The 17,893-nt window shown below is 40.5% G+C and overlaps 1 protein-coding gene across 2 annotated transcripts in view; it reads left to right on the top strand.

Annotated features, from left to right (window-relative positions):
- Window positions 1-17,893, top strand: part of ABCC4 (ATP binding cassette subfamily C member 4 (PEL blood group)) — a 376,997-nt gene that overhangs the window by 232,229 nt on the left and 126,875 nt on the right. For both annotated transcript variants that reach the window (XM_077297155.1, XM_077297156.1), the window contains exon 21: window positions 6,884-7,034. In XM_077297155.1, coding sequence (XP_077153270.1) covers window positions 6,884-7,034 — 151 coding nt within the window. The remainder of the gene's footprint in view (window positions 1-6,883; window positions 7,035-17,893) is intronic.

The following is a 17,893-nucleotide window of genomic DNA, read 5'->3' on the forward strand; positions in this document are numbered from 1 at the left end:
CATAAATTGCCCAACAGGGATACCTTTAATAGTTGATTTATGGTGGGCTGAGGAGGCATGCAATAATGTGTTGGTGGCAGTTTGCTTCCTAAACACATCTGTAATGAGCCCACCATCCCTGAGTACCTCAATACTGAGATCTAAAAATTCAACTTTTCTTCCGAAGTTAAAGGTTAATTTTATGTTCAAATCATTACGATTCAACTCTCTCATCAACACTTGTAGGTCTACAATGGGACCCTCCCAGATGAACAGGATGTCGTCGATATATCGACTCCATCCATGTATTGAACTGATTCCCACAATCTCATTCTCCTGGAAGATCATCCTCTCCCAGTAACCCATAAACAAATTGGCATACGAGGGGGCACAAGTGGCCCCCATCGCAGTGCCCTGTTGTTGCAGGTAGATGTCGTTATTAAAGACAAACACGTTATGTTCTAATACAAATTTGAGTAAAATGAGAATCCGTTCAATGAGAGGCGGATCAAGATTGCTTTCATACAGGTAATGTGCTGAAGCATTCAAACCATCTTGGTGTTTAATGGAGGAATACAGGGCTTCCACGTCCGCTGTAACCAAAACTGCATTATCCTCTAGATGTATAGAATCCAACCTTTGCAACATCATAGTCGTGTCTTTGATATATGACGGTAGACCTTGTACTAGAGGCTGTAAATAATGGTCAATAAGCCTACACGTGATTTCACAGAGGCTGCCCATCCCTGACACGATGGGCCTCCCAGGCGGGTCTAACAGGTTTTTGTGTACCTTAGGTAATAAGTAGAAGGTGGCCAGTTTTGGTTGTAATTTACTAATCACTTACACCATTTTTTTAGGAACAATACCATCTTCATATGCAGTCTCCAAGATGCTAATTAGTTCATCCTGGAATTCCGTTAGAGGATTATATTGAAGCTTCTTATAGCAATTAGTATTACCCAAGATTTTCTTAGCCTGTTTCTCATATAAGGCATTTGGCCAGATAACCGTATTGCCACCTTTATCGGCCTGTTTTATTACCACATTTTTTAACTCCTGTAGCTCTTTCAATGCCCTGTTTTCTACCATAGTTAGATTTGATACCCACCCAGGAACCACCGGTAACCTTTCGACCTCCTCAGTGACCATTTTAACAAAATTTCCACCGCTGAACACGTATTCAGACTGGGAAATGTATTGCTTTTACCTAATACATGGTTTGGGAACTTACCCTCCTCACTCATAGTATTTTCCTCCATAAGATCTTCCAAATTTTTCAGAGCTTCTTTTTGAATCTCTGTAGGAAACATCTGATCCAAATCACTTCTATAATGTAGCTTTTGCAAAATTATTTTGCGTGCAAATAAGTGAAGATCTTTCACTACTTGGAATTTGTCTAGATGTGCAGAAGGGGAAAAAGTCAAACCCTTTTCTAAAATTTTAGTTTGTGCATTACTTAGAATATGGTCAGACAAATTGATTACCTTAGATTTCTCATGATGGCGCCTATTGGTTCGTCTCTGATTAAAAATGTCAGGGAACCTCTTATTCTCACGACTGAGTTCTTGTTTGCATATGGTAGTCACTGGTACTCTCAGCTTCACTACATGAGGTACTGCTCTCTGTATACAGGGGCTCCTCTCGTCCTGACCTGTTAGACTTATCATTGATATTACTGGATTTTTTCTTAGGGAGTTGCCATCTGAAAATTTTATCCGACTCAAAATCTGCTGAATCCCTCAAATTTCTTAAATTTGAGTTCACTGATATCCTTCTCCCACTTATCAATGTCTTTCTCCAACAGACTAATGAAACCTTCCATTTTGTCTGCAGCTAGTTGTTTCTTCAAGACCTTATGCAATTCGTTAATTTCCTCCTCTAGTGCATTCATACTTGCTGTATTTTTATCAATAATAATTCTTATAAATTCAAAAGAACACGCAAGGGCTGCTTTTTTCCACCTCAAAATCAATTCGGAATCCTCCAACTCAAATGAGGGGTAAACCTGGACCCTAAGGCCCCTTGGAACAATATTCTGTGTCACATAGTTCTCCAACGTAACCTTGTTCCACCATAATTTCGTTTTTCTATGAACTGCATTTTTATATTGTAAAGATAATTCTTTATTCTCCAGAGTAAAATTCTGTAATCCTGGTGAAATCCCTTGTTTAAATAGATCAGAAGCTTTGGACCGCCAAGTGGTTTCCTTGGCTTTAAGGTCCATCCTGAATGGCACGGATAATCTGTTAAGAAACAGAGCAGTAATCTTATACATAACAAAATCCAACCTATGAGGCAACACCCCCACACCTATGATCACTGAACAACACCCCCCATCATCAATGAAGGGAAAATTAGAGGCAACAGCCGAAATACAAGTATAATATAAAATTTATTAGTTTATTACATATACAAAGATTAAAATTAACAAGGGAATATCACAAAAAATCCGAGAATAGTACAAAAATTATGTGCACTGAGGGCAAAAGTACACACATAATGTAATTGAGCAATGCTGAAATGCCTAGTTAACCTAATATCTAAATACCTATAAACAAGAAATGGAAAACCGCTTAATAGCAGGATCCTATCTGTAAAGTGGCCGTGCAGAAAAAATATAGGGCAGAACAGGGCTATGTGTGTATGTGCCAAAATAACTCTAAATGGAAACCGCTCTATGTCAGGATCCTAGTTATAAAGTGGCCGTGCTTAGTGCAAAAATACCAACATACAACAGCCTAGATCAGGTTAACAATGTTACAGCATGCTACTTACATGTGACACCCCGACAGCGCCGTTTCGCCATGTAGCTTCCTCAACAAGGGGCATATGTGTTAATGGTGCAGCTACGGTCTAAATATACTAGCGAACACAGCTGCCTGCAATGTCCGTATCACCGGTACAACACTGCGCATGCGCTGGTCCATGCGCCTCCTCACGAGTGGAAAATAAGGGCTTCCTGCTCATCGCATCTGGAACGCAGGCGTGGAACGCACTGCGTAACCATGGTGAGCGAAGCAGGAAGTCACGAGGAGGCAACTGACCTGCGCATGCGCCAACCGGGCACGGAGAAATGCATAGGAGCTGCGTAAAGGTAATAGAAGCCAGCACTAAGTGCTGAGTGTTAAAAACGGGAACAACAGAAAAAATCAACAGGGGACTAAGAGAACTACAACTGGTGAAATATACAGTGGTATAATATACCCATACAAATAAGTATAAGTGACAAAAGTAAGCTGTGAGGTACAACGGAGCGAGAGGGGTGGAGGAGCTGGGACACAGGGCAAGTGGCAGATTAATGTGACAGAGGATTTAACAACATCTGCCACAGCCAGGGAGTTCAATGGAAAATATAATGTGCAGGAGTTTGGGTCTCATAAAACACTGCTACCCACCCTCATTAAAGCAGAGTCTATATCTACAGAGCTGGGAACACAGCCTGATACCACCAATGATATCCTCCATTTAAATAAAGAATCCTCTTTGAGTGGGGGTAAACCCCTTCCAGCAGGTGATACACCAAAGCTAATTGAAAAGTGGTCTGAGGCGTGGACTGATTCGTGCATCTCATACTTTGTGGAGAGGGTTAAGCTGGATGTTAGAGAGAAATATGACCATTCACCTAAAGATTGCAGAGACACGGATAGGAAATCAGAAACAAGCGACAATATTGTTACATCTCCATCAGTCTCTCTCCTGCCTATCATGTCAAAAGGTGAAGAATGCTATGAAGATTCTTCAGTTTACTCTGACCAAGAGGATATTAACTCCATCAGTGAAGCTGTCTTTGAGGATACTACCTACTCAAATATTCCTTCCGAGGAGTTTAGTGACACCGAGGACTCAAAATGCTCAAGCAGATTATCAAAGGACTCAAATTCCAGCGATTCAGAACAGGAACAGTCGTGCTCTGAGGCTTCTGATCACTCATTATTAGATAACATTTTAGCCTCTGATGAACAACCTTCTGAGAGCTTTTTGGTCAGTTTATCTAAAGCCCTCCTAACCTCTATGAGTTTAAAAGGGGCTCAAACCTCTGAAAAATTTATTAAAAATCTCTTCAAAGACACTTTCTCACAGATCAGTGCTACCCCACACTCTGATATAAAAAAAACTCCTAATAAATCTCTATTCTCTCAAAAAGGACCGGTCCCTCAAAAGTCTCATCGGGGTGTTAAAAGTGATGTAGAGGGCGTCTCCGGGGGCTCGGACTCACTGGATTATTTAGAAACTGAAGTGGTTGCATTTAGGACTGAACTAGCTAATTTTGAGAACTTTAAAAGGAAAAACAATTTAAAAATTTGTGGGATTCCAGAATCAATTAAAAAAGCGCAACTGGGAGATTATGTCTCCTCTATGATTCTCCATCTTTTCCCTGAAACTCAAGGTAGAAATATGATTCACAAAATCTTCAGAATCCGCAGACCATCTACTTTACTGCCGAACATAGCGGCAGATGTGGTTGTTTCTTTCTATCCCAACTGGCTGAGAGACTCACTGCTTAACATAACAAAAGAACCAAAATTCGTCTCTTCTCCCTATGGCCATTTAGCCTTTTATAAAGACTTATGCAAGGATACTTTGCAAAAACGTAGGTCGTTCCAACAATCTACTCAAAGATTGCAACAAGCTGGAATCCGGTATAATTGGCATCATTACTCAAATCTGAGGTTTTATTACGCATCGAAATGGAACATTTTCTCTTCCTCAGCTGAAGCAATGGTCTTCCTGAACTTTGCGGGCGTGGACTTCTCCGGGTCTTCGCCTAGTCCCAATTCCTCAATTTAATACAAAACTTTGTTAAGAATTCCGGACATTTTTTTCTTTTTCTTTTTTATACAGATATTCTATATTTTAGCATTTAATAGAACCATCTTTTTTTGCCCACCGGGTCAGAGGGTTATCTTTGATGACCCAGACTCAACAGGCCTTCTTATAAAATTTTGTATCTCTTTGGTAAACCGTTATAGCCTTTGATATTGATTTGATAGTATCATTTTTGTGAAAACATAGTTGTATCCTTTTCTTTACTCGGCCCAAACCTTGTTTTCCACTTTTTTTTTGTCTTTTATTAGGCCAACTTTCGAGTTGGCTTACTAAGCTTCTACTAAATATTTTACCGTATATATTATAGCTTCTTGTATTTGGATGCTAACTCTTGTGAATTATGTGTAACATTATCTATGTTTTTACATTTTACTCAACTTTTTTAGGTAACGATTATAGGCTACATCGCATTGTCAGTGAGCCAGAGCTGAAATAATCTAGCTTTCACTGCTCTTTTATGAGAAGTCATACCAAACTAATTTTGTTTGTATTTTTGATTACGTTACCAAGTACTGTATGTGTGCCTGTTTCCCCTATTGTATAGGGGCTAATTTTCTTTTTCCTTCTTCAAATCCCAACCCTTCTCCCCTCCCCTCCTGGTCTACCCTTTCCTTTCAGAAAATGTTAAAACTCCCCAATAAAAATGTTTGAACATAAGTGACAAAAGTGAATATGACATAATAAAAAGTGCCTAGATGAAAATTCATTATATCTATATACATGAATCATATGATTTCACACCAATTTATAATATACAATAAATAACATATATATTATTAAATACAACTACAGTATATAATTGTGATAAATAGCAAAATATTGCTAAAGGAATAAGTACTAAAATGACCCTCTATAACATTTTTTTCTTTTCTTTTTTTTTTTTGGTCAAAATGGCCATGTAAGGGCTTGTTTTTTGCGGGATGAGTTGTACTTTTGAACTGCATTGGTTTTAACATATCTTATGTTGGAAAATAGGAAAAAATTCTAAGTGCTGTGAAATTCCCAAAAAGTGCAATCCCACATTTTTATTTTTTTTTTACCATACCATGTTCACTAAATGCTAAAACTGACCTGTCATTATGATTCTCCAGTTCAGGTCTCATTACGAGTTCGTAGACACCAAACATGTATAGGCTATTTTTTTTTATTTAAATAGTGAAAAAAAAATTCCAAAGTTTGTTTAAAAAACAAACAAAAAAAATAAATTGCACCATTTTCCAATACCCCTAGCATCTTCATTTTTCATGATATTGGGATGGGTTAAGGCTTATTTTTTGCATTCCGAGCTGACATTTTTAATGATACCATTTTGGTGCAGATACGTTCTTTTGATCGCCCGTTATTGCATTTTTTTTTTTAATTTCTATGTTAGCTTGCTGACAGAGCTTTCTGCCCTTCACCATGTGGTGGTTATAATTACAGCAGGTTCCTATCTACCCATAAATGCAGGCTTTACTGAGAGAGGTGTTCACATTCAATCAGAAATTCAGACATCAGCCTTAGAGAGGTGTTCACCTTGGATAATGACACATCAGACTTATCTGACCACCTTGACGTTGGTTGATGGGCAGACATTATTTAGCCAAATTTTGTGCAAAGCGTCTTTCATTTTTTCCTAATATTCAAAAGCCGTATTGCATATGGCATGGTGATTAAGGGTTTAACAAAAATATATAACCACTTTTGTTTTTGCTCCTATTTTTCATGAACTGAAAGATCGAAGACTTTTTTTCTATGTATACAAAATGTCTTTTATCTCAAATGTTGGTCACAAATTTGTCTAAATCTGTGTTGGTGAGCTCTTCTCTTTTGCCGAGTTCCAAAAATTATCAGCGGTGCAGAGAGACCAGAGAGCAGTTGTACAGTGCTTATTTACCCCCATTAAATCCACCCTGCATAGGCAAAGAGCAGTGGGATGTTTGGGGTTACCTGCGGTTCAGTATTGGGTGGAGTTTTTATTATGATGGCTTATGGTTTGTTACTCCTTTTAGGCAATAAAAGTTATTAGGTTATTAGGATGCGTATAGTATAATCAATTATGTAATTGTTACTCTTGGTTTTTTTTTGTTTTCAGGTGTTTCTCCAGATTTTAGGGGTAATTGCTGTAGCGGTTGCTGTTATTCCGTGGATTTTAATTCCGTTGATTCCTCTTGTCATAATTTTCTATTTCCTAAGGAAGTACTTTCTGGAAACATCACGAGATATCAAACGACTTGAGTCAACAAGTAAGTAGTGTATAAACCAGTACACAAATCGGCTAAAATCTCCTCATGTCACGGTATGTCTAGCCATGTTAGGATTTTGCCAGATTCAGGTCACATGCCGGTCTCTGTTGTGAGAAATTCAAATACTATTATTAAGACCATTTACTGTAAGTTTTATCTTTGTCATCTTCTGATTTTAAAGGGAACATGTCACCTGATTTTTGCCATGCAATCTGACAGCAGCATAATGTAGGAGCTGATACCCGGCCTCCACTGATGCATCACTTGGTTTTCTGGGTGCAGCCGTTGTGACAGAATCCGTTTTCTCTACTGTAGATCTAGCAGAGCTCGGAGTGTTGAGCCCATACCACTGGTTTGCAGAGTTCGTCATACAATCAGTGGGGGTGTGGTTGGACTAGCAAGCACGAGGCAGCTAGTCAAGTAACCATAATCTGCTGCTGACCACGACTCTCGGCCGCCATCCGACTACACTATGTTATAAATTATTATGCAAATTACATTTTTAACGGATTTTCCTAAATGGTTGGTGCAAATTACAGTCAGTCTAATAAAAGTAATCACCCGTTAGAGTATACATCGAATTTTATTGAAGAAACCTCCCAATGATAACAGTATAATCTCCAAAATGAATAAAAACTTAAAATGTACTGTTCCAAGTTATTAGACACAGTAGAATTTCTAAACATTTGATATGTTTTAAAGAACTGAAAATGCTCATTTGTGGAATTTGCAGCATTAGGAGGTCACATTCACTGAACAAAAAAGCTGTTTAACTCCAAAACATCCCAACAGGCCAAGTTACATGTTAACATAGGACCCCTTCTTTGATATCACCTTCACAATTCTTGCATCCATTGATCTTGTGAGTTTTTGGAGAGTTTCTGCTTGTATTTCTCTGCATGAAGTCAGAATAGACTCCCAGAGCTGCTGTTTTGATGTGAACTGCCTCCCACCCTCATAGATCTTTTGCTTGATGATACTTCAAAGGTTCTCTATAGGGTTGTGGTCAGGGGAAGATGGTGGCCACACCATGAGTTTATCTCCTTTTATGCCCATAGCAGCCAATGACTCAGAGGTATTATTTGCAGCATGAGATGGTGCATTGTCATGCATGAAGATGATTTTGCTCCTGAAGGCACGTTTCTGCTTTTTATACCACGGAGGAAAGTTGTCAGACAAAAACTCTATATACTTTGCAGAGGTCATTTCCACACCTTCAGGAACCTTAAAGGGCCCTACCAGCTGTTTCTCCATGATTCCAGCCCAAAACATGACTCCTCCACCTCCTTGCTGACGTTGCAGCCTTGTTGGGACATGGTGGCCATCCTCCAACCATCCACTACTCCATCCATTTGGACCATCCAGGGTTGCTCAACACTTATCAGTAAACAAGAATGTTTTCAAATTAGTCTTCATGTATGTGTGGGCCCAATGCAACCATTTCTGCTTGTGAACACTGTTTAAGGGTGGCCGAATAGTAGGTTTATGCACCACAGCAAGCCTTTGAAGGAGCCTATACCTTGAGGTTCGAGGGACTCCAGAGGCACCAGCAGCTTCAAATATCTGTTTGCTGGTTTGTAATGGCTTTTCAGCAGCTGCTCTCTTAATCCGATGAACCTGCCTGGCAGAAATCTTCCTCATTATGCCCTTATCAGCACAAACGCATCTGTGCTCAGATACAGCCACAAATCTCTTAACAGTACGATGATCACGCTTAAGTTTTCGGGAAATTTCTAATGTTTTCATCCCTTCACCAAGGCATTGCACTATTTGATGCTTTTCAGCAGCAGAGAGATCCTTTTTCTTTCCCATGTTACTTGAAACCTGTGAACTGCTTAATAATGTGGAACATCATTTTTAAGTAGTTTTCCTTTAATTAGAATCACCTGGAAAACTAATTATCACGTGTTTAAGATTGATTTCAGTGATCCATTGAGCTCTGAGACACAATACCATCCACGAGTTTATTTGAAAAACAAAACAATTAAATCTTTATGACACTTAAATCCTATTTGCATAATAATTTGGAACACAGTGTAGATTGACATGGCCTCGTTCAATGCAAGGGTATTGAGTGAGGTTGGAAACTGTTTAGTCGAATTGTGGCCTGGCGTATGCATATCGCACTCTTGCGGTCACATAACCGCCATTCCCATTTTCCCGATGTGAGTCTTCATAAGTCTGCCGTCACATAGTGACTGCAGAGTTGTCGTTTTAGACCGAACAACACCTTTAAGTGACGTGATGTGTTTTATTTCATTACTATGTACTCAAAAAAACAAATTACAGCTCATCTATTCACTTATATTGAGCAAGTACCGTATATGCTGGTTTTCTATGGGGCCAGGTATACAGTGATGGCAATATTCATAAATAATTCACTAGAGACAAATTCTTGCCATCTCCGGTTACAATAGAATGCCATGTTTCTGTTCTTTCCTCTGACCTTTTTCTTTTATTCCAATGATTTATTAAGGTTATTTATTTTTTTTATTTGCTGCTATTTCTGTTGATTTCTGCGCGTTTGTTGGTGGTCGATTAATGGTGCCTTGCGATCAAAGTACTTCTAAAAGTTATTCAGACAGTAATGTTTTGTCTTTTCTAAAGTGGAATGATTGACACGTCTTCTGTTGTCTAGATCATGTTAGGTGACATTTATTTTCTATGAGAGAGTGACCACTCAACAAAAGGAAATAAAAAATATGAAAGAAAGAGAGAGGGAGCGACCATAGCCTGAAAGCGCTTTATAATGCCTCCATTGTAAAACTGTCTTACCTGCTGACAGGCACAACCAGTTGCTGTCACTTTATATTCCATTAATAAGCGACCATTGTAGTCTGTGTATGAGGGAGGTGGACTGAGACCCTCTCAGATGATGCTGTTCTCAATTTCATCCTATAGTTCCTGCAGACAGGAGCTGGTATATTTTGTAGATTTGCTGTACTTTTAACAGTACATGTAAAATGTTCACTAAAAAAAATTCTCAAAAGTAAATGCACATTCAGAATGTGTCCTTCATTACCCTTTTTCACTACATATGGAGACTGTAGTGCTATATTTCACCACTTTGTTTTTTTATATATGTAACCCTTGACTAATACCATAGCTGATGTTCCCTTTTAACTAGTGCTTTTTAGGCGAAGTATTAAAGCAGCTCTGTCGCTAGATTTCCCAACATAAACTGCTTAGATTATAGGGGTTATTCGGCATATAGCATTGATGGCTTAGCCTTCTATTAGGTCATCAATATCAGATCTTTTGGCTCTGACACCTGGCACCACCACTGATCAGTTAATAGCTCCAGCAGCAGCCGGATGCCACTGAGTGGCGCTCCTTTCCAATGTATAGTTGCCGCTATTCTCTTAAATAGATACCCTAACCCAAAAGGCCACCTTAAACATTATACTAATGTCAGCTGAGCCAATCAATATCTACATGTTCATCCGCCACCGGGGGTGCCGGTCAACTGATCGCCCAGGAAGATGTCAGTAGAGTGTCCAATTTTGGACTGCCAATTGCTTTGTTGTTTTGTTGATAAGTCGCCAGCAGAGATGTCTGTCAGCAGCTTTCCCATAGAGAATACAGGCCAAGTGAGTGTGCCTGCATATTGCAGAAATGTCAAGACTGACCCTCACTTACAAACAGAAATCAGGTGTGTGCAAATGCATACCAAGAGTAGCCATCTCCATACATTACTTAGTATGCACCAGTTTTCTGTTCGGAAGTGACTTTGTCTTTTGATATGTGTAGTACTAGGCTCTCACCAAGCACTCCACCCATCAGCCTATGGTGGTTTTAATTACAGCAAGATCCTACCTTCCTACCTACCCAAATAAATGTAAGCTATCAGAGAGGAAACACATTAGGTTAGGTTTCCAGCAAAGGATGTCGCCTTGTCGTGGCTGCTGGGCATACATGAATTGGCCAAATTATGTGCTAAGTAGCTTCATTTTTTTCCTCTTTATATAGAGCAGTGATGTAATTCCAATTTCATATTCGCATGCTATAGCGTAACACAGTGCTACTTTATTAGTATATTGGGGAAACAGCTGCAATGGCTGTCGGACGAACAATTGGACAATGCATCATTTGACCAACAGCTATTTAATGTGTATGGCTGGCTTGGGCAACTCAACACAGCTGTACTGTTCAGCTCCTTTCAGTGTCTAAACTGGTTGCAGCTAATAGGAGCTGATCTTAATGATAGGTCATCGGTATTATATGACCGGACAACCCTTTTAATAAACAGACCTCTTAGGCCTGTGGGGGCTGGTTTACTGTGAAGATTAATTTCAGAATGACTGTATAATCCTCAAATTTAAATGAGCATTTTATGAGTCCAGCTAGATTTAGTTTCTCATTTTAATATTAAGGAGGGTAACCTTTCTAAAGGATTACCCCTCCATTCCCTCCATTCTGAATTTGAATTTCAAAGGAAGTACACCAGCCTCATGAGATCTAAGAGATCTGTTTAATAATGTATGCAGCTTGTAATGTGATATCTGGTGACAGATCCACTGACATTTAGTAAGTAACACAAATGTGCAATGCAAGTATTTCTATTCTTTTTACTCGACGTCTGAACGTTGATGGAAAAGGGACCTACATAAAAATAATTTCCGGCACTACAAGAATTTTTCTAATTTGCTTTGTTCAGATGTAATTTGTTTAGGACAATTGTAAACCAAATGCTATAGTCCACATGTATTGAAAATGGTTTATTTTGCATCGGTGAAATTGACAGGGGCAGTTGCTGAATATAAGCGCTCACCTCTGTGTGAGTGTCTGCCCCAAGTCGCCATCCATTTATGTTATGACCTTCCTCCTTACTTTTACAAATTAGCCTAAATGTATGGGTTTTTTTGTAGCTTGGCATTCCCACTCTCATCTGTTTTCAGTTGTGGAGTAAAAAGAAAAATGTTGTAACTTTTGGTGCAATGTTTAGGGTACTTTTTTTTTTTTTTTTTCATCAAATGCAATTTCCTTAAAAATCACACATAAGTTGATTTGCTGTATGTAGGTTTATGGATTTAGCATTTTTTTAATATCTGGTAAACAGTTGAATGCATGTAAGTGCTGCAGCCAATAAATCAGATTGACATTACTTTTAATTGATGATTATTACCTTAATATCATAGATGTAACTATTATGGATTGTTATGAATAATTGCTTTTTGTGGTCAACCTCAAATAGTTTTAGCGTCAGGAACTAATGTATAGGTTGTCTAGAAGATGAGCATGTGTTTTATCCAGTTTATGTGTGAATCATATATTTTGAATGGGTACTCTACTCAGAAACATGGCAAATCTACAAGGTAAAGCCTCCTTTACACGTCAGTGTCTGCAGTACGTGAGGTGACCACTTTCACGCATACTGGAGACCCTTACCCACTTAGACCCATTCAAACGAATAGGTGTGCGCACATGTCAGTGCGTTTCCACGGACCGTGAGTCCGTGGACAAAACACGTGGACATGTCCGTTTTTTATCAGCAGCACAGTCTGCAAATCGTCCCACACACGCTCGTGCACACTGATGACACATGGATGACATCTGTGTGTTATCATTGTGACAAGTATTGGCGCCTTGGAAAAAGTGGTACAATTCGCGCCAGGTGCCGAAGACAGCTCTTATCATTGTTAAAATAACAACAAAGCACCATATTCCTCACCTGCCCGACGACAATCCATTTGTACCACGAAGAAGTCCATCTTTACTCCATCTGGATTGCATGGCTGAGCGGTGGCATGTGACTGCTCAGCCAAGAATACAGGACACACCGTACTCAGCTTGGGACGCAGCTTCAATGACGAGCGGCAATGTCATAGAGGTTACCGCAAGACCTTGCCAGCTGTTCTCGCGCTCAGTTTAGTGTGATCCAGCCTATGAACTGCGGTAACCTTCATGATGACACCACTAGCACCATGAGAAATTTCAGTTCTACTCGGTGTCCTGGATTCATGGCAGAGCGGTCGCATGCCACTGCTCAGCCATGCAATCCAGATGTAGTAGAGCTGGACTTCTTCGTGGAACAAATGGATTATCGTCAGATAGGTGAAGAATATGGTGTTTTATTATTTTAATTTTTGCATTAGTAAATTTGAAAAAGAGGGTGGGGAGTGTTTATTTCAAATAAAGGAGTTTGTGTCTTTCTTTAAATTAAAGGACTTTATTCTTTCTGTGTATTTTTAACAATAAGACTGAGTCTTTTATAGACTCCTCTCCATTACTTACCACTGGGCTTGATGTCAGCGGCCATAAAACAGCTGACATCATCCATAACCCTATTACCCCACTTGCCACCGCACCAGGGAAAGTGGGAAGTGCAAGGGCTATGCACCAGATTTGGCGAATCTTATTGATGTGCCATTTCTGGAGCAACTGAGGACTGATGTTCTTAGCCTGGGAGGGGGTCCAATATCCCAGGCTATTGTTATAAACCCACAGCTGTCTGCTTAGACATTGCTGGTTAGAATTTATAGAGGGACCCTACGACATTTTTTTCTGGGGTCCCCGTAAACTAACCAATAAAGGCTCAGCAAACAACTGTGAGCTGTTAATAGCCTTGGAACCTTTTGGGATATTGTGCCCTTTCTCAGATTATTAACATCAGCCACCAGCGGTCAGCTTTCCCTCTACTGGTTCTGAAAATTAAGTGGGAGCCCAATCTATTTTTTTTATATTATTTCTTTTACACACGATATATACACAGTGGATACTGAATACAAATCCCATCATTGTCGCCTGGTTGTGCTGATCTCAGGAAGACCAGGCAAAAATGTTAAGAGCTGCTATCAGCACCCAGCGCCCGGGAACAGCTTGACCTGTACAGCTTTTCCCAGGCACCATTACTTGTCATACTGATGCGGCACATGGATGTCAGACGTATGTAACACACGGATAGCTCCAGTACTGTTTTTTCCCAGTACCGGAAATATCAGGAGGTATGAAGTAGGCCTTACTTAGTACTGTTATGCGTTTCCTTAATAACCTTAAGTTACAAAATGTTAACGCCTTCCCCACATGGCCAATTTCCACTTTTGCATTTGTTTTTTCCTCCTCTTCTTCCCAGAGCCATAACTTTATATTTTTTTGTCCACATAGACTTATGAGGGCTTGTTTTGTACTGCTGTAAAACATTTGATTTCTCATAATGTACTAGAAAGCAGGAAAGAATTCCAAGTGCTGTGAAATTGTGAAAAAAAAACACAATTCTGACGTATTTTGGAAATTGTTTTTACGGTGTAGATTTTGTGACTAAAATTGCCTTGCAATGTTATTCTTATCATTAGTACAGTTACGGTGATGCCAAGTTTTTTTGTATTTTAGTGGTGAAAAAAAATCAGAAGTTTAAAAAAAAAATAATAAAAATTGTGGGGAATCGTCACCATTTTCTGACATTACATATTACAGCTCATTTTTTCTGGAGCCACACAAAGTTTTTATTGATACCATTTTGGGATATATATGACATTTTGACAGTATTTTTTGTGGTATTGCCTCAACCCAAGGCTGTGTGCACACGTTTAGGAATTTTCGTGTTTTTTTTTCGCTATAAAAACGCGATAAAAACGATAAAACCATGAAGAAAAGCATATATTAAGCATCCTAGTTTTAGAATGCATTCTGCTTTTTTTGTGCACGTGCTGCGTTTTTTTTCGCAGCGGAATCGCATTCCGGAAAAAAATGCAGCATGTTCATTAAAGTGCGGAATCTCGGGGATTCCGCACACATAGCAATGCATTGATCCGCTTACTTCCTGCATGGGGCTATGCCCACCATGCGGGAAGTAGGCAGATCATGTGCGGTTGTTACCCAAGGTGGAGGAGAGGAGACTCTCCTTCAGACCCCAGGAACCATATAATTGTTAAAAAAAAAAAAAAAAAAATTAAAATAAAAAATGATATGCTCACCTTCCGGTGTCCCGCACAGCTTTCCCGCTCCTTGTGACGCTCCGGTCCCAGTAATGCATTGTGAAAATGACCTGTGATGACGTAGCTGTCTCGCGGGACCGTACGTCACCTGGGGTCATGCTGCAAAGCATTACTGGGACCGGAGCATCGCGAGGATCAGGGAAAGCTGCGCGGTACGCCGGAAGGTGAGAATATCAAGATTTTTTATATTTTTTTTATTATTTTTAACACTCTTTTTCTTACTATTGATGCTGCATAGGCAGCATCAATAGTAAAAAGTTGGTCACGCTTGCCAAACACTATGTTTGACAAGTGTGACCAACCTGTCAATCAGTTCTGTAGCATCGCTTGGAAAACGCTAGCATTCTGCAAGCTAATTACGTTTGCAAAACGCTAGTGTTTAGCGGGAAAATGCATGCCAATCCCGTGTAAGGGGGTGTGCAGGCAGCTGGTTTGAGCCCTGCATTCCTGTGCATGCATACCTAATGAAACTGGGCATGTTTTGTGTTTGCTGTGTGCCCTGTGTAGTTTATGATATTTGACACTGTTTAATATGATAATGGCTGACATTGTTCTGATATCTGTGTGTTAGGGACAGGAATAGGGACAGTCAGTGGCAGTGTTAGGTCAGCATTGGTAAGGGTTATGGCAGTGTAGTTGTGGGTTAGTGTTAAGGGGGCGCTGTAGAGTAGGAGATTAGATTGTGTTGAGAACTGGTTTCAGTCAGAGTAGTGACAGCTGAGAAAGGGGGCGGAGCCAGTGTAGTGGCAGGGAGAGTGCCTTCCTGAGGTAATTTTCAGTTAGTGGGAGGACCTAGAAGAGAGTGAGAAGAATTGTTCTAGAAGGAGTTCTGACAGAAAGCTGAATAGAGCAACAGTGTAGAGTTAAGAGAGCGAGGCAGCCTGGAAGAATCAGTGGCTAGTCTGTGGGTTACCTCCCGTGACGTCCGGGACTTACGGTCCGAACAGGAATTGCAGAGGCAACCTGAATTTTCACCCAAGATGGGAAAAGTGGACGAGGAGCACTCAGTATCAGCTAGCTGGATGGTTCAGGAAGCTGCGGGCCTGGGAGCCATGGTGCAGGAAGAAAAGCTGAGGGAGCAGACCAGGGAAAATGCAGGAGATGGATTACTCATGTATTGGGAAAATAGATGGACTGTAACTGTTATGAAGATGCACGAGTTAAGTAAAGTTTTATTGAAAATGAATCGGGACTTTGATAACATTTGTGTGTGTCTGCGACGGATTGGAGCCCTGTATGCTGTGAAGGATTCTGAACCACAGGTGGGTGAAACACGTGACACACACAGCACACCACAAAATGGATATGATATTTCTGTAGCGGAGCGTCGGGGTGTGATGAGGAAGCAGCAGCAGCAGCAATCCCTCGGTACGGCTACCACCCTGGCCCCCGTTACAAAGCTTTGTAACGGGGGCCAGGGTGGTAGCCGTACCGAGGGATTGCTGCTGCTTCCTCATCACACCCCGACGCTCCGCTACAGAAATATCATATCCATTTTGTGGTGTGCTGTGTGTGTCACGTGTTTCACCCACCTGTGGTTCAGAATCCTTCACAGCATACAGGGCTCCAATCCGTCGCAGACACACACAAATGTTATCAAAGTCCCGATTCATTTTCAATAAAACTTTACTTAACTCGTGCATCTTCATAACAGTTACAGTCCATCTATTTTCCCAATACATGAGTAATCCATCTCCTGCATTTTCCCTGGTCTGCTCCCTCAGCTTTTCTTCCTGCACCATGGCTCCCAGGCCCGCAGCTTCCTGAACCATCCAGCTAGCTGATACTGAGTGCTCCTCGTCCACTTTTCCCATCTTGGGTGAAAATTCAGGTTGCCTCTGCAATTCCTGTTCGGACCGTAAGTCCCGGACGTCACGGGAGGTAACCCACAGACTAGCCACTGATTCTTCCAGGCTGCCTCGCTCTCTTAACTCTACACTGTTGCTCTATTCAGCTTTCTGTCAGAACTCCTTCTAGAACAATTCTTCTCACTCTCTTCTAGGTCCTCCCACTAACTGAAAATTACCTCAGGAAGGCACTCTCCCTGCCACTACACTGGCTCCGCCCCCTTTCTCAGCTGTCACTACTCTGACTGAAACCAGTTCTCAACACAATCTAATCTCCTACTCTACAGCGCCCCCTTAACACTAACCCACAACTACACTGCCATAACCCTTACCAATGCTGACCTACCACTGCCACTGACTGTCCCTATTCCTGTCCTTAACACACAGATATCAGAACAATGTCAGCCATTATCATATTAAACAGTGTCAAATATCATAAACTACACAGGGCACACAGCAAACACAAAACATGCCCAGTTTCATTAGGTATGCATGCACAGGAATGCAGGGCTCAAACCAGCTGCCTGCACACCCTATTACACCCGCATGCGATATACCTGCGGCAGGAGTTGCGGAATTGCCACCGAAATTTCCGCGGCAATTCTGCAACGTGTGCACTTGGCCTAAAAGAAAAACCCGTAATTTTGGCGTTCTTGAATTTTTTTCTGTTTACAGCGTTTACCGATCGGGTTAATTATTTTTATATTTTGATAGATTGGACTTTACTGAATGCGGGGTGTGATATTTAACTTTGTTCTAGGTTTGTTTTTTTTTAAACTTTTTATTTACGGTACTTTTTTCTGTACATGTTAGTCCCCTTAGGGGACTTTAACCTGCGTTCATCTGATCGCTTGTGCTATATGCAGCAATACCACAGTATTGCTGCATATAGTGAAATTCACAATCTCATTTCAAACTCACTCACAGGCTGACAAACATGGAGGTCTTCAACAGACTCTTGGATGTCATAGCAAACCCATCAGCATCCCGCAATGACGTGAGGTGCGCATTGAATGATGTGACCCCCTTCCGGCGTGCTGTTAATGCTGCTGTCAGAGTTTGACAGCGGCATTCAACA

The sequence above is a fragment of the Ranitomeya variabilis genome, chromosome 3 (genome assembly GCF_051348905.1).
Source record: "Ranitomeya variabilis isolate aRanVar5 chromosome 3, aRanVar5.hap1, whole genome shotgun sequence".
Classification (NCBI taxonomy): Eukaryota; Metazoa; Chordata; class Amphibia; order Anura; family Dendrobatidae; genus Ranitomeya; species Ranitomeya variabilis.